Source organism: Rana temporaria, chromosome 10, assembly GCF_905171775.1.
Source record: "Rana temporaria chromosome 10, aRanTem1.1, whole genome shotgun sequence".
Lineage (NCBI taxonomy): Eukaryota > Metazoa > Chordata > Amphibia > Anura > Ranidae > Rana > Rana temporaria.
The window spans coordinates 26,475,338-26,499,866 of record NC_053498.1 but is presented as its reverse complement, the minus strand read 5'-3'; the positions used below and the strand labels follow the sequence as shown (position 1 = coordinate 26,499,866).

At 42.3% G+C, this 24,529-nt stretch overlaps 1 protein-coding gene across 6 annotated transcripts in view; it reads right to left on the bottom strand.

Moving 5' to 3' along the window:
• Positions 1–14,785: 14,785 nt before the first annotated feature.
• Positions 14,786–24,529, bottom strand: part of LOC120916458 (carcinoembryonic antigen-related cell adhesion molecule 1-like) — a 92,055-nt gene continuing 82,311 nt past the window's right edge. For 3 of the 6 annotated variants that reach the window (XM_040327432.1, XM_040327433.1, XM_040327434.1), the window contains 3 exons: positions 20,982–21,023; positions 17,774–17,796; positions 14,786–15,729 (listed from right to left, as the gene is read on the bottom strand). In XM_040327432.1, coding sequence (XP_040183366.1) covers positions 15,616–15,729; positions 17,774–17,796; positions 20,982–21,023 — 179 coding nt within the window. In that variant the 3' untranslated portion in view covers positions 14,786–15,615. Of the gene's footprint in view, positions 15,730–17,773; positions 17,797–20,981; positions 21,024–24,529 lie in introns of those variants that run through there. The other 3 variants (XR_005743988.1, XR_005743986.1, XR_005743987.1) reach the window with 3 other exon arrangements.

The window sequence follows — 24,529 nt, the reverse complement described above, 5'->3', positions numbered from 1 at the left end:
GTACTGATATACCCTCTCCCAAACTCATGAACAGGTGATGACAGGGGCAAAAAGAATCATGCTAATGCTAGCTGTATGTAAAAATAAATGTAATATATTTTAAAGGAATACACAATTACTTTTTCATATCTAGAAACCACAAATCGAAAAACCACAAATGTGCAGTGTGTACTTTCTCCTAATCCTCTGCCAGTTTATTTGCTGTGAGTCATTGGGGAAATGTTCCTTCATTGCCTGTCCAAGTAACACTATAGGCAAAGTATGGGAAGTCTCTAAAAGTGGGAAGGAATGCCCCTCTTAGATAGTTGTTCACCAGAACAGATGTTCCCATTAAATGATTTCCCCTGTCCTCTAGTCCTGGGAGCAAAAACATCTTCCCAGCAGGGACACAGACCGCAATAAAAAATTGACAAAGGGTTTATCCAAATGTAGCACAACCCTGAAGGAGCTGCTGGTTTAGATTTGGGCCTGCACGTTACCTCACCATTCGTTGTCTAGGGCAGTGGTCATCAACCCTGTCCTCAGGTTTTATGTATTACCTTGGGGAGATGCAGACTAGAACATTGCAATCACTGAGCAGCAAATGATATCACCTGTGATGTATTTCAGTTATCTTGCAAACCTGGCCTGTTAGTGGGCCCTGAGGACAGGGTTGATGACCACTGGTCTGGGGGATGAGGGTCTATAGAAACCTCAATATCCACACAAGTTGCAAATCCTTTTTGTTAAGCTTTATTTCACACAAATAATCGACTTTAGTGCGATGAAGTTGAACTGTTCAATAATCCTCTGCCACAGGATTTAGCATTCGGATATCCAGCCTTACAGTTTAGAGCCTTTAAGCCGACCCGGCACACGGTAAAGTAACATAGGATTCAGTGCATCCTCCAATAAAGTCACCAGGCCTTCCCCGAGATACCAGCCTTCCGCTTGGTCCTCTCCAGGACAGGTCCTCCTCTGGTTTTCTTTATTGAGTGGCTTCCTCCCTTAGGACGGACACGCAGGATCACCTCCAAAGTGCAGACCCCAGTCAACACAACTGGGCCTTCGTGGCTGGAATGCAGCCTTGGGCCAACGTGGCCCCGTGGCTGAAAATCGACCATCACATACCTTGAGCCAGGAGGGCCATAAGGCAAAGAGCCCCAAAAAATGGCGTCTGCCCCCTTAAGTACCTTTCCCAAGCATTCCCAGCAGGGAGACCACTCCCACTGGGCTGTTCTCGAAGGGAAAGCACAGTGGGAATTCCTTCAAACAGCCATAGCCGGAACAGAGGCTGATTTAGCCTTAATCAAACAAAAATCTGAGCTAACTACCAGCTCAGACATCACTAAATTTTAAACATAGCGCCTGGTCATCAGGAACAGGGCGCTACACAAATAAAAGACAAGATTTTGCCTAGAAATATACTTTAATAAGACAAAACAGTCAATGCTTGACTGGAAATACTTTACTCTTTGGAGACCTAATGACTTTGACATTAGGTCTCCTAGTGTAAATTGAACCAAATACCTCTGCACTACAAGGCAGACATGATAGATATTAGGCCTCTGTACTGCTCCTCATAAGCTTGGCTGAGCACTAAGCTGGAAGCTTGTTGGCAGGTGCAGGCTGTTGTCTCCACTGGAGGTGGCGCTCAACCGCATTGGAAATGCAGAGGGAGAGGAAGTCATGGGGAACAGGGTTCCTCTATGTTTTTTTGAGAGACTGGGGCAGCAATCCAATTCAATGCTGTCTGCCCATGTGATTCTGGTGGCCATCTTAGGTGTGTCAGAGTTTAAGTCCTGGCCCCTTTGTTTGGCGTGTTTTATGTGAGTGGGTAGAGTAGGGAAAGGTACCCTGTCTGTGAGGGACAGTACTAGCAATAGGGAAAGGTTCCTGACGAGGAGGGAAAGCATAGGAATCCATCTCTCTGGATACCTTGCTGCCCGGGCATGAAATGACGAGGCCGCATTCTGTCCCCTCTCAACAGATGCTGTTGGCTGACCCTGAACCTGCTTCTTCACATTATTGGAACTGTGAATGTGCCCGGCTGGGGAGCTGTCCCATCTGGTTTATTGTGATCTGTTGCTGCATTAGTTCAATACAAGTTTTCTATTGCACCTCACTGTGTGACCTATTGCCACCGCACCACGCTGCACCTCACCTACAAGCTTAGTGGACCCACCTCTGGCTTCTCCCACTAGAAAGCCATGCTTGGATGCCTGGCAATCTTGACTGACTCTGTGCTAAAGGCTTTACAAAATTGATTACATGTCATCTGCTTCCCCATTCTGTTTGATGGTTCTGTTTTTTTTTTTGACCCTGTGGCCTAGCCTGTGTAGCCACAAGATTTCAAAGCACTCCTGCTATGTCTGTGTTTTTTTTATCCTTTAGACTCTGTTTTTGTTATGATCTCATACTGAAGATTTCTCATAGCCCACAGTTTGTGTCCCAGTGGATGGTGGAGGCAAAAAAACAGATACTGGTCTGTATAAGTTTAAGTTGCTGGACTCCAAGCTTACACAAGACTATAGACTTCCTGAGAGGCACAGCTGGTTGGCCCAGTACTGTTATATGGAGTTAGCAACATGTACCTCTATACCTGGAAGTACCAGGTGTTTAGGCTGGGTTCACATCTGACCATTGCGGAAACTCATGTTCCCACATGCATTTTCTGAGCATTTCCACTCATCATGCATTGCCAAATTACTTGAATGGACTGCCCTCTGCGTGGCAAACATCCCAAAGAAGCTTCAAAATATTTTTCGGAGCAGAGCATGGCGTGTTTTTTCACCACACGTTTTGCCACATTTGTAGTATGTTTTCCGTGTGACAAAACACGTAGCAAACATGCTTCTGCTATCCACACTTGGGGTGCCATTAACAATTATTGGCCCCACAAGCACAATGAGTATTTGTTATTTGCGTTTCCAAAAAGCACGGCAAATCATGCATTTTCTGTGCGCTTTATCACAAGTTGTGGGAATGGATTCTTAAAGTGGATGTAAAGACAGAAGGTTTTTTATCTTGATGCATTCTATGCACAGCAGCCCCCCTCAGCCCCCCAACACTTACCTAAAGTCCATTTAGATCCAGCGATGTCCATAAATGCCTCGGTCATCCGGCACTTCACTCTTCCTCCTGATAGGCTAAGAAACAGCAGCGGTACCATTGGCTCCCACTGCTGTCATTCAAACTCAGTTAGCCAATGAGGAGAGAGAGGGGGCAGGGTTGCACCACGGCTTCGTGCCTGAATGGATACACGGAACTGCGGCTTGGCTAGGGTGCTCCCATAGCAAGCTGCTTGCTGTGAGGGCACTCAGCGGGAGTGAGAAGCAGGAGCTCCAGTCAGGGACCCAAGCAGAGAAGGATCCGGGCTGCTCCGTGCAAAACCACTGCACAGGGCAGGTAAGTATAACATGTTTGTAAAGTCTTGTTTTTTTTCTAATAAAATAACAGTCACTTACATTTAGATCACAGCACTGAATAGAGCAGCAGAGGGAGAAAAAGAAAAGTTGGGCATGTGCGAGTACAATAAATACTATTAGTAAATAGCTTGTAAAAAAAAAATTGTAATTGTAGCGCCTGGCTATTATCAGAGCCAGTGCTGTTTGAAATTTAGAGGGAACGTTCAGAGAAATAGTTGGCTCTGAACTAGTTTGATTGTTTAAATTTGGGTCTCTGCTCTAGCTTGGCTACACTGTGGGCTGTCCTTTTGTGCGGGGGCTCCCGTCACCCCCAGACGGCAGGTTGCAGCAGTGGGGTCAAATGTGTCTGAGTATCACTCCTTAGCAGCCAGTCAGGTGTTGGGCCACCTCGCTGTGCATGTGGGGAGGGGTATAAAGGGGGCAGACGCCATTACCTCGGGGTTCTTCCTTGTGTGGCACCCACTATTGGGGTAGCCATTCCACGACACCCCCGCATATGGCCCTCCTGGCCGGGGTGTGCGTGGGTAGCAGTGTTCCTGGTTCCGGGACCACATTGGCCCTGAGCAATTGATCTGCTGTACGGATCCAGTGATCGACTGGGTCCCCAATCTAAAGAAGGTCCCGACCTGTCCGTCCCATTGGAGGAAGCTGACTCTCATCAAGTACCCTAGACGGCAGAGATACAGAGATAACGTGCCACCCAAATCAAACCAGGAGCTCCTTCGGGGGTAGTGCTACATAATATACAGTAATACTACTTTGATTTCATTTATTGCTGACATTATGAAAAAAAAAGGGAATGGAGTATGGTGTAATGTGCATATTTGTATCAATGGGACATTAGTGCTTTTTGCCTGTTGGTTAACATTTGCTTACATTCTGTAAATCCCTCATCATCACTATTATCATTACCTGTGTCAGCCCACTTTTGTTCTCAAAATGTGTTTTTGTTTCCATACTATTACTTTCCACAGAACTAGCACATGTGTTATTTATTGCTGTTGGGTACAGTAACTGTCATAAGCCTTTATTGTTATTTCTTTCAAATTTATTTGTAAGACATGTTTAGTAAGCCATTTCTACATTTTCCAACACTTTGGGGGTTATTTACGAAAGGCAAATCCACTTTGCACTACAAGTGCAAACTACAAGTGCAAAGTGCACTTAAATTGCACTGAAAGTGCACTTGGAAATGTCGTCGCTGTAGATCCGAGGGGGACATGTAAGGAAAATAAAAAACTGCATTTTAGCTTGCACATGATTGGATGACAAAATCAACAGAGCTACCCCTCAGGCCTAGTACACACGACCCGAGAATCTCATCAGGAAAAACCTGTAGTTTTCCTGACGAGATTCTTGGCAAGAAACTCCTGCCGCCGGAGTGTGCTGACTGTCATTTCAAAAGAACCGTGGTTCTCTTGAAAGGAAAGAATGCAGTGATGTTATCGCGTATGACGAGCATGCGCTCGTCACATTCGTTGCAGTCGCCGCCATCTTGCTTCACCCTACCTATGCCGTGGAAGCTTCCGCGCATGCGTCAAAGTCATTTTGAGCATGCGCGGGTTTCCACGGCGACAGGTAAGTATACACCTGCTCGGGTTTTTTGCCGGGAAACAGGCCGACAAGAATCTCGACGAGAAAAAAGAAAGAAGGTTTTCTTTTTTTTCTCGTCGAGATTCTGGCCAGATTTCCTGACGAGAAACCTGAATGCCTCGTACACATGAACGGAAATCTCGGCAAGAAGCAGTTTTCTTGCTGGTTTTTGCAGAGAAACCCGGTCGTGTGTACGAGGCCTCAGATTTACAGCAACTGCACTTCCAAGTGCACTTTCAGTGCAATTTTGAGTGCACTTTGCACTTGTAGTGCAGCATGGATTTGCCTTTAGTAAATAACCCCCTTTGTCTTATGCCGCGTATACACAACCGTTTTTCATGACGTGAAAAATTCTATTTTTTTAAATGGTCATTAAAAACGGCTGTATAGGCTGCAGAGAATTTTTCTTGACGTGAAAAATGGCCATTAAAAATTTAGAACAGGCTCTAATTTTTTACGTCATGAAAAACAGTCATGTATAGGCTTTAACGACGTGAAAAAAAACGTGCATGCTCAGAAGCAAGTTATGAGACGGGAGCACTCGTTCTGGTAAAACTAGCGTTCGTAATGGAGATAGCACATTCATCACGCTGTAACAGACTGAAAAGCAGGAATTGTCTCTCACCAAACTTTTACTAACACAAAATCAGCAAAAGAAGCCCATAGGGTGGCGCCATCTGATCGTAACTTCCCCTTTATAGTGCCGTCGTACATGTTGTACGTCACCGCGCTTTGCTCAAGCATTTTTTTTTTCCAAGATCGTGTGTAGGCAAGGCAGGCTTGACAAGAATCACATTGAAAAAAACGTTGTTTTTTCTAGGACATTAAAAATGGTCATGTGTACGCGGCTTTAGTATTATTTTACATAATGTAGCTGGCCTATACAACCAACAAGCAGGTTTAAAGATTACCTTTGGTAAACCCACTTTAAGACTAAGCTGCCATATTCATTTCAGTACATGACTGATATTTCATGAAGACAGTTATACAGGTTCCTCATTTTTCAAACATCTATTTTAAAATTGATTTATGACACCAATCTTGTGGTTTGCTCGAAAGACCTAGTAGTCTGCTTTCGGCAAGGCAGGAAGAAGATGCAGAAATTATTTTTAGATAAACTTTAGGACTTGGATACGGTCTATATTCTCACATTCTGTTCTTCTATCATAGCTATTGAGCACAGAAAAGTTTATTATCCCAAAATATTGAACCTTCTGTAGGAGGCCTAGCTAGGCAAGGCCTTCCAGTGGTTAAAAAAAAAAACTATTTCAGTGGTAAAAAAAACTCTTCCAGTGGTAAAACTAGTAAAAACAAAAAATTCCTGTCTTACAATCATTTTATTATCAAAAAATAAATAAAATAACAGACATGTCATACTTACCTGTTCTAAATAATAATTTTGCACAGAACAGCCCCGCTATGAGGACACCTTTGTGTGAGTTTGCTCGCTTGTCGGCTCTGTGTGTGGCTCAGCCCCACCCCACCACTCTCTCTATACTTGCTGTGATTGACAGAAGTGGGAGCCAATGGCTCCTGTTGCTGTGTATCAGTCTGAGCCAGTGAAAAAAACTTTAATACTGGCGATTACCAGGGGTAACAATTTTGTCAACTAAAATATTTTCGTAGACTAAATTCTATTTTAGTCAACTAACATATGACTGTGACTAAAACTAAAATGGAATTTTAGTCAAAAGACTATGACTAAAACCACCGTATATACTTGCGTATAAGCCAAGATTTTCAGCACTTTTTTTGTGCTGAAAATGCCCCCCTCAGCTTATACTCAAGTCTGTGTACCTGTGATTATTCGTGACATGCAGAATCCCAGCAGTTACTGTGTTCAGTGTTCCGCCTATCACGGTTGTCCTCTCGTCCTGGACGTCCAACTCTGCAATCAGCATGTTACGGATAATCAGGTATGAAGATTGGCAAAGTGAGGCATGCAATGGGCACAGTGAGGTGAGGCATGGAATGGGCACAGTGAGGCATGCAAATGGGCATTGTTGACCCTCTTTTCCACTTACAGTAGCTGCTGCATTCTCACCCTAGGCCTATACTTAAGTCAATACGTTTTCTAAGTCTTTTGTGGTAAAATTAGGTGCCTCGGCTTATATTCGGGTTGACTTATACTAAAGTGTATACGGTAAATTGAAATTTGACATCAAAATTAACACTGCACTACTAAATAAGAAATGTAGGGGGCATCTACTAAGCTGCTGTAAGAAAAAAAAATTAAGAAAAAAGCTTTTCTTATTTTTTTTCTAAATATTTCATGTTGGTAATATTATCAGGTAATATTTGCAATGAAGAAAGAAAGTATTGACTGCGCTAACTCCTCAATAAATCTGTATTATACCACTCTTATTGTAGCAGTGAAAAATATCTATTAGCTATTACTGTGAAGGATTATCACCAAATACCCTCCATTTTCCTATATTTGACAAACAATTAATATGTGTGCCCAAACATCAGCCACCAAACAATTCACCAAAAGAAACCTTAAAAAGTAAAACTGGAATTTACACTACAATCTGTGTGGAGAAAAAACAAATATGTATATCAACCATTGGAATGTAAAGTGCTAATAAAATGATCAGAATAAAGCAACAAAGTGAAATCAAAATAAAATTGAAAATGAAAATAAATGAATAATGTGTATATCAAGTCCCAGTGAATCCATTCAGTGTAAGCAACTTATTCCTGTGTGTTCATTCCTCATCCGTAGCTCCGTGCATTTGTGACAACACCACCACCTTATAGATTGGCCTCTCACCAGAAGTAAATATATATATATATATATATATATATATATATATATATATATATATATTGTAAGGGTTTAGCTCGGTAGCGGGGTGTGTGACCCCTTGGATGGGTTCACTACACACTGAATTTATACAGACAGGCAGTCGAAGACGGTTGAAAACAACGATTTTGTTTTATTCTTCCATCTTGCTGGAAACAAGTGCAAGCATCCAAACCGCATAAACAAAATCAAACATAAAATAGGAAATAAAATAGGAGCATGAACATAGCCCAAATTACACCCCAAAACATATTATGCTACTGCTCCCGATTATAACAATACCACACGTGTGAGACTTTTACACAGCCTGGCCACATACAGACAGGGCCGCCATCAGGAATTATGGGGCCCCTTACACAGCTTCAGGCATTGGCCCCCTGGAGCAGAGAACCAGGGGGGGGGGGGCTGCCGCCGCTAATTGAGAAAATTTGAGAAGCAGGGGGGTTCCACGAATTGAGAAGCGGGGGGTGCTGTCACCGCAAATTTAGGTCGGGTGGCTTTGGGTGCTGACATCCCCCCTCCCACCGCCCTCTGGTGCTTCTACCGACTCACCGCTACTACGATCAAAGCCAGGATTGTTTTTTTTTCATTTCAGGCTTTCCAGCCTAGAGGTGAGATGTGGGGTCTTATTGACCTCCTATCTCACTGTAAAGAGGACCTATCATGCAATATTCCTATTACAAGGGATATTTACATTCCTTGTAATAGGAATAAAAGTGATCAAAAAATATATTTTTGGGGAAAAACGTGTCAAACTAAAATAAAAAAAGTAAAATGAACAATAATTATTTTTTTAAAGCGCCCCTGTCCCCGTGTGCTCGCATACAGAAGCAAACTTATACATAAGTCCCGCCCGCATATGAAAACAGTGTTCAAACCACACATGTGAGGTATCGCTGCGAACGTTGGAGCGAGAGCAATACATTTCTGTAACTAAAAACATGTACCAGTAAAAATATTTAAAGCGTCGTCTATGGGGATTTTTAAGTAGCGAAGTTTGGCACCATTCCACGAGCGTGTGCAATTTTGAAGGGTGACATGTTAGGTATCTAGTTACTCGGCGTAACTTCATCTTTCACATTATGCAAAAACATTGGGCTAACTTTAGTGTTTTTTTTTTAAGCACAAATTTTTTTTTTTCCCAAAAAGATAAAACGTTGCAATGACAACCATTGTATTCTCTAGGGTCTTTGCTTAAAAATTTAGCATCACATCACATTCCCCCCAGCTTGGACCAGCCACTGTCTAAACTACAATGGACATGTAGGCAGGTTGCCTACAGAATTGTTAGTCCAAGCAGTTAATGCAAAGCTGAAAACACCTCCAAATGTATATTTGCATTATTTTCTATTTTCATATTGGAGGAACAACACATGAACAAAGAAACAATGAGGCAAGATATCAGTCTTTTATTAAAATAATTTACACTGCTTTACATATCAAAAATATCCATCTCTCAGAATATAATACAGCAAGTATACCAACAGGATTGTATTTTTATGAAGCAGTCTTAGCAAAACCTTGCATTAGAATCCAGAAATAAATGTGCATTTCGTTTTTTTATTTTTATTACATCAAGTTGGAAATTTAGGATTTGGACTCTAGGTCTATTTAAATGTATGTCAGACAGACATAGGCTGTAATAAAGCACATTTTCTGGTACAGCTAGGTACAGGCGATGGGCGCCCTAAGTGATTGTAAAGTTTTTTTTTTAAATAAAAAACATGTTCTACTCACCTCCTCTGTGCAAGGGTTTTGCACAAAGTGGCCCCGATCCTCCTTTTCTGGGGTTCCCTGCCGGTGCTCCCGACTCCTCCTCCACATCGAGTGCCCCCATGGAGAGCGGTTTTCCATGGGGACACTCGTGTGGGCACGCTTCCGAGTCCTGCTGCTACATCAATTGAAACGGACAGCATGACTCGGCCCCGACTCACGTGTCACTGGATTTGATTGACAGCAGCAGGAGCCAACCCAATGAGGGCCCAAGACAGCGTCTAGAGCTGCTGTGCTCGTTCTCATCACTGGAAAGCTTGGGTTCAGTTAAGTAAAAGGGGGCTCTGGGCGGCAGCTGCACCACAGAAGGTTTTTCACCTTAATGCATTAAGGTGAAAAACGACAAGAACAGGAAGTGAAGAGAAATATAATCTGAAAGCATTTTAAACCTAAAATAAATTCTAACTACGTTCCACTTTAGGCAAAAATGAATAAAATAGCTACAATCGCTGCTGGACCTCTTGCATTGGTCTGGATGACTTTATGACCAGTGGAGTGACAAGAAGGTACTGTGCAGAGGATCATGTAAGTTAATCTCCTTTTCTATGCCCCCTAGACCTAACCCTTGCAGTGCAGGTGCAGCCCCATTGCAAGGGAGAGTTTTCAAGTTTCCCAGAGTTTGGCTTTTACATTTTGTACATGAAAGATTACACTATGTGCTAACAGAACCAGGAAGGAAATCAACAGCACTTCATTAATGTATTAATAAAATTGTTTTAAAAACGTTCACCTGCTAACAAAAAGGAAGCAAAAGGGTCATTGGATTGCCTTCTGATCACAAATCTTAGAAAAGCAGAAAAAAAAGTGAATTTAGGAACAAATATAACATATAATTATTCCAAAGAGTGGCTAGTTGGAAAGTTAAAGAACATAATGGTCAAGGCTGACTATTGTCTTAAGTTAATGCAAGCTGCTTGTAGTTAGAAGCAGACAATTGTATTATAAAGGCAAGAGAAAACATTGGGGTTTGATTTACCAAAACTGGAGAGTGCAAAATCTGGTGCAGTTCTGCATGGTAGCCAATCGGCTTCTAACGTCAGCTTGTTCAATTAAGTTTTCATAATAAAACCTGGAAATTTTTGCACTTCTCCAATTTTAGTAAATCAACCCCAATGTGTCTTTATTTTTAGCTCTTGTGCTCTGACCAACCAGCTATGCAAAAGCCCCTGATTTCTGCCTAACTCAGAACTAAGTCCCACCTTACAGTATTCAACAGTCCAATGACTGAGCTTCAATGGCTTGTAGAAGCTCTTACATTGGACTTTTGTATTGTATTGGCAGTTCAGCTGAGGGTGGAGCTTAGCCTCAAGTCAGGCTATAGTAGACAGATCTGTAAACATACATAGGTAGATTCACAAAGAGTTAGGCCGGCTTATCTACAGATAAGCCGACCTAACTCGGAATCTAAGCCGGCCTATGTTTAAGTGTATTCTCAAACAGAGATACACTTAAACATACCTAAGATAGGCTGGCTTGCGCCATTCTATCTTAGGCTGCAATGTTTATTTTTTGCCCGCTAGATGGCGCTGCCATTGCGGCCGGCCTAGAATATGTAAATGAGGGGATACGCCGATTCCCGACGATTTACGAGCGTACGCCGGGCCTACACCGTCGAGTTACGTAGTTTCCGTACGCGATAGGCCGCCTAAAGTTATTCATAGGTGGAATAACAATGTTAAGTATGGCCGCCGTTCCCGCTGCGAGGTTCGAATTTTTTACGTCGTTTGCGCAAGTCGTCCGCGAATCGGGATTTACGTCGTTTACGTATGCGTCGAAATTAATAGGCCCGTACGGCCTACTTAGCCCCAATGCGCACTGGGAAATGTAGTCGGCCGGCGCATGCGCAGTGTAAAAAACGTCAAAAACATGAGGTCAAGCCTCATTTCAATAATACACGCCCCCCTTCCAGTCATTTGAATTAGGCACGCTTACGCCCGCTCGTTTTAGGATACGCCGCCGAAAATTTGAAGGTAAGTGGTTTGAGAATCACTTCTAACCTAAATAATTTTCGGCGGTGTAGCCTAAAAAAAGTAGGCTAGGCCGTCCTAATTTTAGACCATTGTGTGTGAATCTACCCAACAGAGTAGAAAATCTAGCTGACAGCACTCAATCTTTTTAAAATTTAAAATAGCACTTAAAGTTGCGAATGAAAGCATCTGGAGAAACTGTGTGTTTTCCATATCAACCAATGAGTATGTTTCTTTCATAAATCTTTTAATGTCAATTTACTGATTTATGACTGCTATATTAATGATATATCTATATATTTTTTTAAATAGGTATAGATTGCTTCATAAATAAATCGGGATACTAGGCCTTTGTCAAGTTTTAACATTTCAAGGCTGGTCAGAAGAAGAATTTTCTTTGTTACAAGTTCCCATTATTTGTATTTTTATATTATACCAGCTCAGACTCCTGGGGTATCCATAGTGCCCAGTAGAAATCTACATTTGTTACAATGGAGGGGCCTTATGAACCACTTGTACAGTTACCCATCGCCATGTACAAGGGAATGTTGGAATAGATATGCTAATCTATCTATATCTAAAGTTCCTTTGTGTAAACAATTAGAATATAAATATTACTTTTTGGGAGTCTATGTGAACTTAAAGATTCAAGACAGATAAAAAAAATACTATTTATAAAACTGATTTCCCTGTGAGCCTGCAAATATCAGAATTTCACAAAAAGTTGCATTTAATTTTCTATGTTTTACATCAGGGGTCCTCAAACTACGGCCACATGCGGCCTGCGGATGACTTTTAACCGGCCCACCCGACCCTGACAGGCAACGCCGGTTACACGACAGGTTGTAACACAGCGATCCCGCTGTGTCACGGAGATCACAGTGTTAACAGTTCGGGCGCGCTGTGATAAATGTCCCACCCTCCTCCTCCTAGACCAGCTCGTGTGATAGAGCCAATGTTCTGTCTATCACACAAGCTGGTCTAGTAGCAGGAGGGCGGGACATTTATCACAGTGCGCCAGAACTGTTACCAACACTGTGAGCTTTGTGACACAGCGGGACCGTGACAGCAGATTGGTACAGTAAGGAGAAAGGCTGTGAGGGGCTTACGATGGTGAGAGGGGGGGCCGATGATGAAATGATGATGTAATGATGATGATGGTGGGGGAGGCTGATGATGATGTAATGATGATGCTGATGAAATGATGATGGTGGGGGGGGGCTGATAATGAAATGATGATGTAATGATGATGATGACGGTGATGGTGGGGGGGGCTTGCAATGAGGGGCTGATGATGTAATTATGAAGGTGGGGGGGGCTTGCAATGAGGGGTTTGCAATGGTGGGGGGGGGTTGCAATGAGGGGCTGATGATGGTGAGGGGGGGTTGCAATGAGGGTTGATGATGATGTAATGATGATTGGGGGGGCTTGCAATGATCTTGATCGGCTTGCAATTAATGATTGTGAGGGGGGGCTTGCAATGAGGGGATGATGATGATGGTGAGGTGGGGGGGCTTGCAATGATCATGATCGGTTTGCAATTAATGATTGTGAGGGGGGGGGCTTGCAATGAGGGGCTTATAATGATGAAGGGGGAGGGTTGCAATGATCGTGAGGGACTTGAAATGATGGCTTGAATTTGAAATGGTGGTGAGGGGGGGCTTGCAATGATGGTCTGAAATGACAGTGAGGGTGGGCTTGCAATGATGGTGAGGGTGGGCTCAAAATAACATATGTGCAGTGTGCATAGGAAATTGTTCATAGCTTTTTTTATAGTCCGGCCCTCTAACGGTCTGAGGGACAGTGAACCGGCCCCCTGTTTAAAAAATTTGAAGACCCCTGTTTTACATATTTTTCCATAGGTAGCCATGAAACATTACCTTCTCAGATGCAAGAGACCAATTAGACTTCTCATAGAGAGCCTTCATTCTGGTCTATAATAGCAATGTGTAATATCAGAGTCCATTTTTGATTCTGGATAAAATAATAATTACATCCTTTTAACTAAAATTAATATATTACAGTCCTCCTATGTACATCAATTGTTCCATCTATAAACATTCACCCAAAGCGAAGTATACTATGAAGATAAATTGTTTTCTTTAAAATTATCTGTACATTTAGTGCAAATTTATAGGTTACATAGTATTTATTTAAAGTTACTCCCAATTGATAAATTTAAATAAGAACTCCCAATTTTAAAAAGATAATATGTACCTGTCCTGCCTCATGCTCTGACAATTTCTGATTCACATTTCTGGTCCCATACCCTTTTTCCATGCATTGTCCCTTTACATCAATACTGCAGGGGTTATTTACGAAAGGAAAATCCACTTTGCACTACAAGTGCAGTCGCTGTAGATCTGAGGAGGACATGCAATAAAAAATAAAAAACCGAATTTTAGCCTGCACCTGATTGGATAATAAAATCAGCAGAGCCTCCCCTCATTTCAGATCTATCCCTTAGATTTACAGCGACTGCACTTCCAAGTGCACTTGTAGTTTGCACAATAGTGCAAAGTGGATTTGCCTTTCGTAAATAACTCCCTGTGTATTGTAGTGACATATGTTTTTTTTTTTACTAAACCTGAGATCAAAATCAGTCTCACTTTTGCAGAGATATCGGCTTTTTAATTTCAGCTTGTTCAATTAAGCTTTGGCAATAAAACCTGGAAGCTGATTGGTTTCTATGCAGAAGTAAGACTGATGGTGCACTCCAGCTTTAGTAAATAAACCCCATATTGACTGTTGGGAGAAACCACAGCACAGAGAGGCGTACACACGACCGAGAAACTCGACAGAATCCATCAAGAAACTTGGTGGGAGAGCTTTTTTTGCCGAGGAAAACGGTCGTGTGTAAGTTTTTCATCGAGGAAACTGACGAAGAACTCGACGAGAAAAAAAGAGAACAAGTTCTCTTTTTCCTCGACGGGAGTCTCAATTTCCTCGTTGTGTTCCTCGTCGGGCTGGTTTTTGACCAGAAACTGGAGCGTGTGACGGGAGTAAAAGTAGCATTTGTAATGGAGATAATACATTTTTCACGCTGTAATAGACTGAAAAGTGCAAATCGTCTCTTGACAAACTTTTACTTAACACGCAGTTACATGAGATTAGCAAAAGCAGCCCCCAGGGTTGTGCCAGTGGAATCGAACTTCCCCTGTGTTGTACGTCACCGCGTTTGAGAACGAGGAGATTTTGTCTTGACAGTGTGTATGCAAAGCTGAGAAACTCGACAAGCTTAACACGGAACTCGTCAAGGAAAACGATGTGTCTCGCCCGACGAGTTACTCGGTCGTGTGTACGAGGCCTCAGATGTCAAAGAGCGAAGAACAGTGATGCTGGTGGGAGGGCAGGTAGACAATACCCATTTTCATTAAAAGGATTGCTTATCTAACAACAATTTAACACCTTAAAGGACCAGCAAATCTAAAAGGTTTTCCTTTCACCACAAATTTATATGGAAAACGGCATATTTGTACAAAACGTGAAGCCCTTTGGTTTAGTTAATTCTCCTGTAATTCTATGTACACCCTACTGTCGTGTTCTCAGCCATTTTAGGCTAAATAGGATATCAATGTTATTTAAAGAAATTCAGTTTGGGAACTTGCAGGAAAATTACTTTGTTGAAGACTAGAGTGTATATTTTCTGTTCCTCTCAATTTCTTGTATTTTGTATAAAAATGTTGCTTGCATATTTAGTAAATGTCATATTGTATACTTTCGTATAAACTACAGTATGTTTACCCTCTAACCAAGTTAACCAATAAACCAGTTTACTGGTCCTTTAACAGATTATACAAAAATAATTTTCTATAAATTAAAACGCTTTAAAAAAGTGAAATCATTTTTAGACAAGGCACGGTTTAGCACCTATGGGGTGTGCGGTAGAACCTAAAAGCTTTAAAAAGGGATGGCACTGCTGATTAAATGGGAGGTGTAGGTCCTGATCTACAGGAGTCTAGAGGTATATGTCTTGGTGACTAGTCCAAATTTCAAATGCTTTATCCTGACATTGGCTTGCAATGTCCTCAGCCACTTGCATTAGATATTTTCTCAGTTCATTAATCTTCTACTGCTTGATGGAAGTTTTCACAGTGCTGTACTCTGTTTCCACAGGTGGTGGGACAGTTGCCATGTTCGAATTATTGTTTGGGAACTTGATTTCTGCATACTTGACATCATCCTGAAAAGAGGAAATCATGCTTCAGTACAGGTTGCAATAACATTTTACATACAAAACAAAGGGAACGTTGTGAAGCTGACTTATGATGGCAGAAAAAAATCAATCCAGTTGTTTTGTTGTACATACGTGCATGGTTTCAACATTCCCTGTCTAGAGTCAAACTAGCATATACTAAACTAACAGCAGTAGAGTTGTCTTATTAGAAACTGAAAAGGTGATGTTATGCAACTAATCAAATTCCAACTATCATAATGAAGTCAACGTTTAAATTAACTGATAACTATGGTTATCAACTTGTCAAATGTAGACAATGGTCCCAAAAATGTGTCAAAAGTGTCCGATGTGTCCGCCATAATGTAACAGTCACGAAAAAAAACGCTGATCGCCGCCATTAGTAGTAAAAAAAAAAAATATTCATAAAAATGCCATAAAACTATCCCCTATTTTGTAAACGCTATAAATTTTGCGCAAACCGATAAACGCTTATTGTGATTTTTTTACCAAAAAAAAGTAGAAGAATACGTATCGGCCTAAACTGAGAGAAAAAATGTTTTTAATATATTTTGGGGGATATTTATAATAGCAAAAAGTAAAAAATATTGAATTTTTTTCAAAATTGTCGCTCTATTTTTGTTTATAGCGCAAAAAATAAAAACCGCAGAGGTGATCAAATACCACCAAAAGAAAGCTCTATTTGTGAGAAAAAAAAGGACACCAATTTTGTTTGGGAGACATGTCGCACAACCGCGCAATTGTCAGTTAAAGCGACGCAGTGCCGAATCGCAAAAAGGGTCCTTAACCTGCATAATAGTCAGGGGCTTAAAGCGGGGGTTCACCCTAAAAAAAAAAATTCTAACATTACATTGAGCTCACTCTTGACAGTATGCCGATTTTATTTTTAATATTTTTGCTGTACATACCTTGTATAGATATTTTCTTACCCAGCTTCCGGGTAGTGCCTCCCGCGGGAGTTGGCGTTCCTATACAGCAGTTCGTGATTGACGTGATGACAAAAACTACCCCCCCGTCGCATAAGGAGCGTCACGAGTTGCCGAACGTCGAGTCGGCGCTATACGGCGCCTGCACACTGACGTTCGGCTTCTTTCGGCAACTCGTGACGCTCCTTATGTGACGGGGGGGGGGTAGTTTTTGTCATCACGTCAATCACTAACTGCTGTATAGGAACGCCAACTCCCGCAGGAGGCACTACCCGGAAGCTGGGTAAGAAAATAGCTATACAAGGTATGTACAGCAAAAAAAAAAACGGCATACTGTCAATGTCGAGAGTGAGCTCAATGTAATGTTAGAAAATTGTTTTTAGGGTGAACCCCCGCTTTAAGTGGTTAATGTCACAATCTGTAATGTGTTTATGAATTCAGTGTCGTCTTACACAGCTAATATCTGTGTACTTTGGGGGAAAGTAGCTGCTTGGCACATATGAGTTTACTGTGTTATCAGAACTAATGGAACATAGTTTTGATCTGAGTGTTTTGTAATAGGGTGGAGTAAGAAGATTTATACGGAATTAGAGATAACAAATTGGTTGGTATCCAGATTTTCGCCCTAAAACATAAGTTCTGTTTGTTTTTCACCTCTCTGGCTATACAAAAAGAAAGGAGTATAAAAATTATAGAACTGTGCTGTAGTGTTGTAAAGGTTTTTTATTAGGTGTTTTACTTGGAGGACAAGTGCACCCATCAAAACCTAACACTAATCTAACCTAAACACCCAATAAAATATTACACTAACCTAAACACCCAATAAAACATTAAAAGCTAACTTAAGCACCTAATAAACAAAAAAACGAATAAAATGTCTCTATACAAAAAAGTAACAGCGCCAAGAACAAATAATCTGTAAAAAAAAAAAAGGGGGGGGGTGGGGGACATGATCATCAGTTGGTTCTAGTCTGTGTTGATTTATAGGAACTGCCTTTAGAATTGTGAGTAGCATGATCCTGGGTTAATTATCCCATAAAAACAGGTATTGTATATAAACAGTACACATCATAACTTGATGATGGTGTAGTAACTACAATATTTACCTCTTGCTCGTTGTTTGTCACACCTGAAATACAGTTAAACATAGTCATTAATCAGGAGTTTGCATTGAGTGTCTGATGTCAAATATGCTATTGTAGGAGCAAAGTGTGATATGTCTTTAAGACTCCTTTCACAGTGAGCCGCCCATAGCGTCGGCGGTAAAACGCCGCTATTTTTACCGCCGACGCTATGGGTGGATTTGTGGCGCATTGCGGACACTAGCGGGGCACTTTTAACCCCCGCTATCGGCCGAGAAAGGGTGAAGTGTTGGGCGTTTTGCGGATTTTATTTTAACACTGTATATAGCTGTTTGTTAAGGGCGTGGCAGCCGGCTTCCCAGCTCCCTGCTTAGCAAACAGTGAGTCATCAGCTGTCAGCATGCTTCCCCGCTAAAAGCTGAATGTAAAAAAAATTGCCGGAAAAAAAATGTGCGAAAAGAGCCCCCCCAGGTCCGTACCAGGCCCTTCAGGTCTAGTACGGATTCGGAGGGACCCCCCCACAGCCATTTTTTCAAATGGCGTGGGGTCCCCCACAAAATCCATACCAGATCCTTATCCGTGCATGCCCCCTGGTAGGTCAGGAAAGGGAGGGCACGAACGAGCGCACCCATGCCAAAGCACCTTGACATCACAAGGGGTGGGCTCTCCAGGCAACGTCATTGAATGACCACACCCCCATGGCTACATAAGAGGCGCTGGACAGCGGGGAACATCACAACAGAGGAAGACAGCTTCAGGACAAGGCCAGCTTTTTTGTTTTTTTAGCGGGTAACCGGTGGCAATGCAGGACAAGACAGCGGCGGTGAGGAAGAAGACAAAAAAGAAGAAGAAGCAGGAGAAGACAGCCCCAGGAGAGATGGTTGCCGGAGAAGATGGCTCAGGGCTATTTTTTTGATTAAAGGACTTGTCAAAAAACGGCTCTTGTATTTTGTAAACAATTTACTGTTTATTTGGTGAATGGGTAGGGGTACGATGTACCTGATATCCATTTACATGGAGGGGACAGGATCTAAGGGCCCCCTTGTTAATGGGGGCTTCCAGTTCTTGATAATCCCCCTGCCTGCACACCCCGACAATAACCGGCCAGGGTTGTCGGGAAGAGGCCCTTGTCCTCATCAACATGGGGCAAGGTACTTCGGGGTTGCCTGCAATTTTATTTGTACATTCAGCTTATAGCGGGGAAGCCCGCTGACAGCTCATGACTCATCGGTTGTTAGGACACGGCAACCAGATATATACAGTGTGTTTATAGTGCGTTTTGAGAGAAAAAAACGCAAAATGTATGAAAACTGCATGCAAAAACACATAAAAAAAGCTGGTTCAAAAACACAAAACGCACTGTAAAACGTGTCTGGAAAATGCATCAAGCGCAGCCGCATAGATGTAAACCTAGACTAAAATGGCACTATTTGTGCCACATTCTGTGCCACCATGACTGGGAGTGTGCAGTGGAGGTAGAACCTTCCAAAGCCAACAGAGGCTCTTCACTGTTTCCCCCACCAATAGACACTGGTTGACAGCAGAGAACCTTCCTATGTCAAGTCTACTAAATATTCTGCAAAGTATATCTCCTCTCCATCATATTAAAGTGACTCCACCATGAGAAACATAAAGCAACTGCCATTGCTTGCCTTCTCTTCAAAATGCTTGTAGCTGAGGCTCTAGTCCAATATTCTTGTAAGTTCTTCTAGGTCTCAGAATCCTGAAAAGGCTTCTAGACTTTGCCACACAAGATATCTTAAGTGTATATGTCTTCCAAAATGGTGGGCAGGAGGACTTCTAACCTACATGATCATGTCTTAGGCCCCGTACACACGACCAAACATGTCCGCTGAAACTGGTCCGCGGACCAGTTTCAGCAGACATGTTTGGCCGTGTGTAGGCACGAGCGGACCATTTTCGGGCGGATCGGACAGGTTTCCAGCGGACAACTGTTTCCTGGACTTGCTTTAAAACAGTCCGCTGGAAACCTGTCCGCCCGGACATGTACGGTCGTCTGTACAGACCTACTGTACATGTCCGAGCGCCCGCCGTCCCTCGCATGCGTCGAATGACTTCGACGCATGCGTGGAAGCATTTAAAAGGCAGGCCCGCCCACGTTGCCGCGTCATTGTCGCGGCGACACCGCGTCATCGCGGACACACCCCGTGTATTGTATACGCGCGGAGTTCTGTTCGATGGTGTGTACAACAGAAGTCCCCGGGCAGACATGTCCGATGAAAACGGTCCGCGGACCGGTTTCATCGGACATGTCTGCTCGTGAGTACAAGGCCTAAGGCCTCGTACAGACGACCGGATCTCTCCGCTGGGATTGATCCGCGGATCAGTTCCAGCGGACAAATCCGGTCGTCTGTACGGCCTAGCGGATATTTATCCACGGAGATTCGTCGGGCCGATCGATTTCAAGCAGATAGAAATTTCTTAGCATGCTAAGAAATCTATCCGCTTGAATTGTTTCCCACGGATTGATCCGGTGGTCTGTACAGACTCACCGGATCAATCCGTCCGCTCCCCTCCCTCGCATGCGTTGTAATGATTCGACGCATGCGTGGAAGTACTTACCTTCCAGGGTTGCGCACGTCGCCGTGTCATCGTCGCGACACGTCACCGCGGATGTATTCCGCGCTGATTTTGATCCGATGGTGTGTACAAGCCATCGGATCAAAATCCGGAGGAGGAATCTCCGCTGGAAACGGTCCGGCGGATCGTTTCCAGCGGAGATCCCCTCGTCTGTACGAGGCCTTAGATATAAATGAGATATGCGCCCTGTTAGATTCTAGCTGACTAGTTGTATTCATTTTGAGTCACACACCTAGACTGTAAAACTGTAAAACAGTGTAAAAAATCCATATGTATTTCATTTCAGAGATACAGAAGACATTGGAGCAAAAGCATCAGTATGACAACCAAGAAATTGAATTGACATTCTCAAAGTACAGGTCAACAATGGCACCACCACACTTTTCTCACAACTGAGTCACTTTGACAACGTCAGCCCCTGCAGTAAACCACACTCCTGGGCTAGATCTTTTGAAATAGGGCAGCTAGATAATGTGACCCGAATTTAGAAGGTTATTGTATATTACTGTCAAAACTTATTGTCCATGATTGAAGGTTTTTATTGGATTTATCTACTGAAATATGGTTTTATTGCAGTGTTTTGACATCCACTTAAACTTTTGATAATGGAATTTACTGCGGTTAAACTTACCTCCATTCTTTTTCTGAACTGTGGCATATGTTACAGTGGTACCTGTGATCAGAAGCAACAGTATAATTTAAAAATGTTATTCACACATCATAAACACCTAAAGGTAAAAATGCCTAATGAGAGACATACTTTATATGAAAACATACAGCAGCTTTGGACCTCACCCTTCCAGCAATGTCTCCTAGGGCTGGACCGAAAGGTAGGTAAAGGCCACCTTAGTTGCTTCAGGAGGAGGGGAGTTGCAAAAAGACCAGCAACATTAACTTATCTTGTTGAAATAGCTCACAGCTCATAGAAATCGAGGGGGTGGGGGGGGGTTTGGCCTTTTCACCTAGGATGCTATTCTGGCTGAATATCTTCCATTTGACTGTGTTTTCAAAAATTGCAACAGTCCATAGCAAAAGGGCGTTTGTAAAATGTCGCAAGTCTGAATCTAAAATAAAGACTCCTTAAATATGTTAGCTTCAGAAGAGCATCTGTTGTCCATTTGGCCCAAGATCTAAATATAGGAAGCCTTCAAAATGAATAAGATGTGCAATGTTTTAGTCAATGTGGCGTAAGTTAGTACCCAATGCAAGTGGAATTACCTTTGGCTTGGCGCATCCTTTCTCACAAAGCAGTGAGAAAGCATTTGTTTGGTTTTGAAAATGCATGTCAAGCTCTATGATAAAGTTTTTTCTAAAAACATGAACTTTAAAACAAAACTTTGGCCATAAGAACATTCCACTTTAATAAGTATGCTACCAAAAGAAGGGTGTGCTGTAAATTACTGTATTTATTGGCGTATAACACTCACTTTTTTACCCTGAATATAGAGGATAAACTGTGCCTACGTGTTATACGCAGGGGGCTATAGAAAGTTTTTTTCCCTAAAACTTCCCTCTGAGGCCGCGTACACACAGTCGGGCCAAACCGATGAAAACGGACTGAAGTTCAGTTTCATCGGTCCAAACCGACCGTGTGTACGCCCCATCGGTCTGTTGTCCTTCGGCCGAAAAACAGAGAACTTGCTTTAAAATCGAACCGATGGACGCCTGACCGATAGGTCAAAACCGATGGTTAGTACGCAAAAGCATCGGTTCCAAACCCGGGCATGCTTAGAATCAAGTCGACGCATGCTTGGAAGCATTGAACTTAATTTTTTTCAGCACGTTGTTGTGTTTTACGTCACTGCGTTGGACTCGATCGGTTTTTGAACTGATGGTGTGTAGACACATCAGACCATCAGTCTGCTTCATCGGTGAACCGATGAAACTGAACTTCAGTCCGTTTTCATCGGTTTGGACTGATCGTGTGTACAGGGCCTTAAAGTTAGGGTGCGTGTTATACGCCGATAAATACGGTACCTCCAGCATTGCACCTGTTTCTTCTTGCCGTAGGCTGCCATTTTGCTGTAGCCCGGAGTCCCTGAACCATAGTAAATCATAAAGCAGAACTAAACCCATTGATTAAGGGTTTCAAAAAACAGTTAATTGCTAACTGCCACATTTGCTTGTGTCCTCAGCCAAACTGGCAAACCATCAAATGGCTGGTGTCATAACTGATCACATGTGCAGCACCATGGCAGTTACCGACCAAACTGAAGCAGCTTCCTTGGCTTTAAGGCTGCATTCACACCTAGGCGTAGGCGATTTGCGGCGTTTTTTACCGCGATAAATTGCGGCGTTTTTTACCGCGACAAAACACATCGTTTTTTACCATGTTTTTCGCTGGAGGGGTGATTACACATTGTGTAATATGGCTGAACGCCGAAGACGCCTGAAAAAAAGGGTCAGGGACTTGTTTTGGGCTTCAGGCGTTTCGTCGTTTGGCGTGGAGATGTGAACCATCTCCATAGCCGACAATGTTAAATCACCCCTCCAGCGTATTGCAGGCTGCAATAGCGGCGGGCGTCGGGCGTGAAAACGCCTAGGTGTGAATGGAGCCTTAAGGATAATCCAGGCCTTTTTTTAAAGCAATCTACTGAGCTGGCCAGAACCACCTCTGGAGGGAGTTTATTTCACATTTTCACAGCTCTTACTGTGAAGAAACCTTTCCGTATTTGGAGATGAAATCTATTTTCCTCTAGATGTAAAGAGTGCCCCCTTGTCCTCTGTGATGACCTTAAAGTGAATAACTCAACACCAAGTTCACTATATGGACCCCTTATATATTTGTACATGTTGGAAATATATAGGTTTCTAGCAAATGGTTTAACAAATATATTCGTATTCAGCCTACCACTGCCAATAAAAAAAAAATATTTTAAATATGGTAAGAAACATGATAACAGGTGATAATCCCTCCCACTGAAGGGCTTATGAAAGTTAACTTCAAAACCAAAAATGTTGGTTTACCAGCTTGTACTAATTGGGTTGGCCCTGCTTCTGTGTTCATTATTCCATCTGTCTATGTTTTATGTTTACTTCTTTCTTTCAGCACAACATGTTTCTGTATCTATAATACTAAGCTATCAGCAAATAATTAGATGGGACTGAGATCAAAGTCCTGGGCTTGCTGAAAATGCAGATAAAACGAATTTTGCTTAGCAATGGACCTTGATCCCTTACTGTCAACACTAATGCTATATTTATAGTAAAACAGTAACATGAATGTTGAAGATGAGAATCTACTTCAGTCAATTTGAAAGCTTTGAATTGTTCATATTCAGCAAGAAATTTCCTCTTGCACATGAATGGAATAAATGACTAATGTTTATATGTAGGATCCTGCTAGCCGAAATAGTTCCTAAATACAATTTTCCATGAAGACGCGTGTATAAGCGTGATGGGTAAAATTCTTCTTCATCCTTTCATCTTAATTTTTTGCAATAAAAGTACTTAAACAATAGAACATTATATATTTTCTGAAAGCAGAGGCCCTGTAGAATAAAAATTTGAATATTACTAATTTTTATGTTACATGATATTTGCGCAACTGGTTATTTAACGCAAATGTTCAGGAAAAAATATAATAAAATGAATTTTAGCACCAAAACACACAGTGTAATACCCATTTTTGGTTAAAATATAAAAGATGAGGTTGCATTGAGTAAATAGTTACGAAACATTCCATGTCTTATAATTGGGTGCATCCGCGATATCGCCAAAAACTATGGTGACCAAACATCTCCATAGGTGAAGCTTTAAAAGCGTTTACAGCTCATGAGTTTAGAGTTAACTTGGAGCTTACATGTGCGTTTACACACGAGTGCGCACCCTGGGCTTGCGTTTGCGTAGGGGTTACAGCAATTTTTTTTATGCTTTAATATATTTTATATATATCTGTATATATTTTTTACTTGATTGCTAGCACAAGGGGTTAATAAACCCCTATGTGATCGCATTGGACAGGTGACAGGTACTCTTTATGGAGACATTAGGGGACCCCAATGTCTCCCCTGCCCTTCACATCATCTAACCAAGCATAGATTGGCTTGGTTAGATGTGTCCCCTGGCTGTACTAGCCAGGAAATGGTGCAACTGAAATTGGCAGTTGTATTTCCGGAGTCCGGTAAGAGCTGGAGAGGCTGGCCTCGTACACACGACCGAGGAACTCGTCGGGCGAGA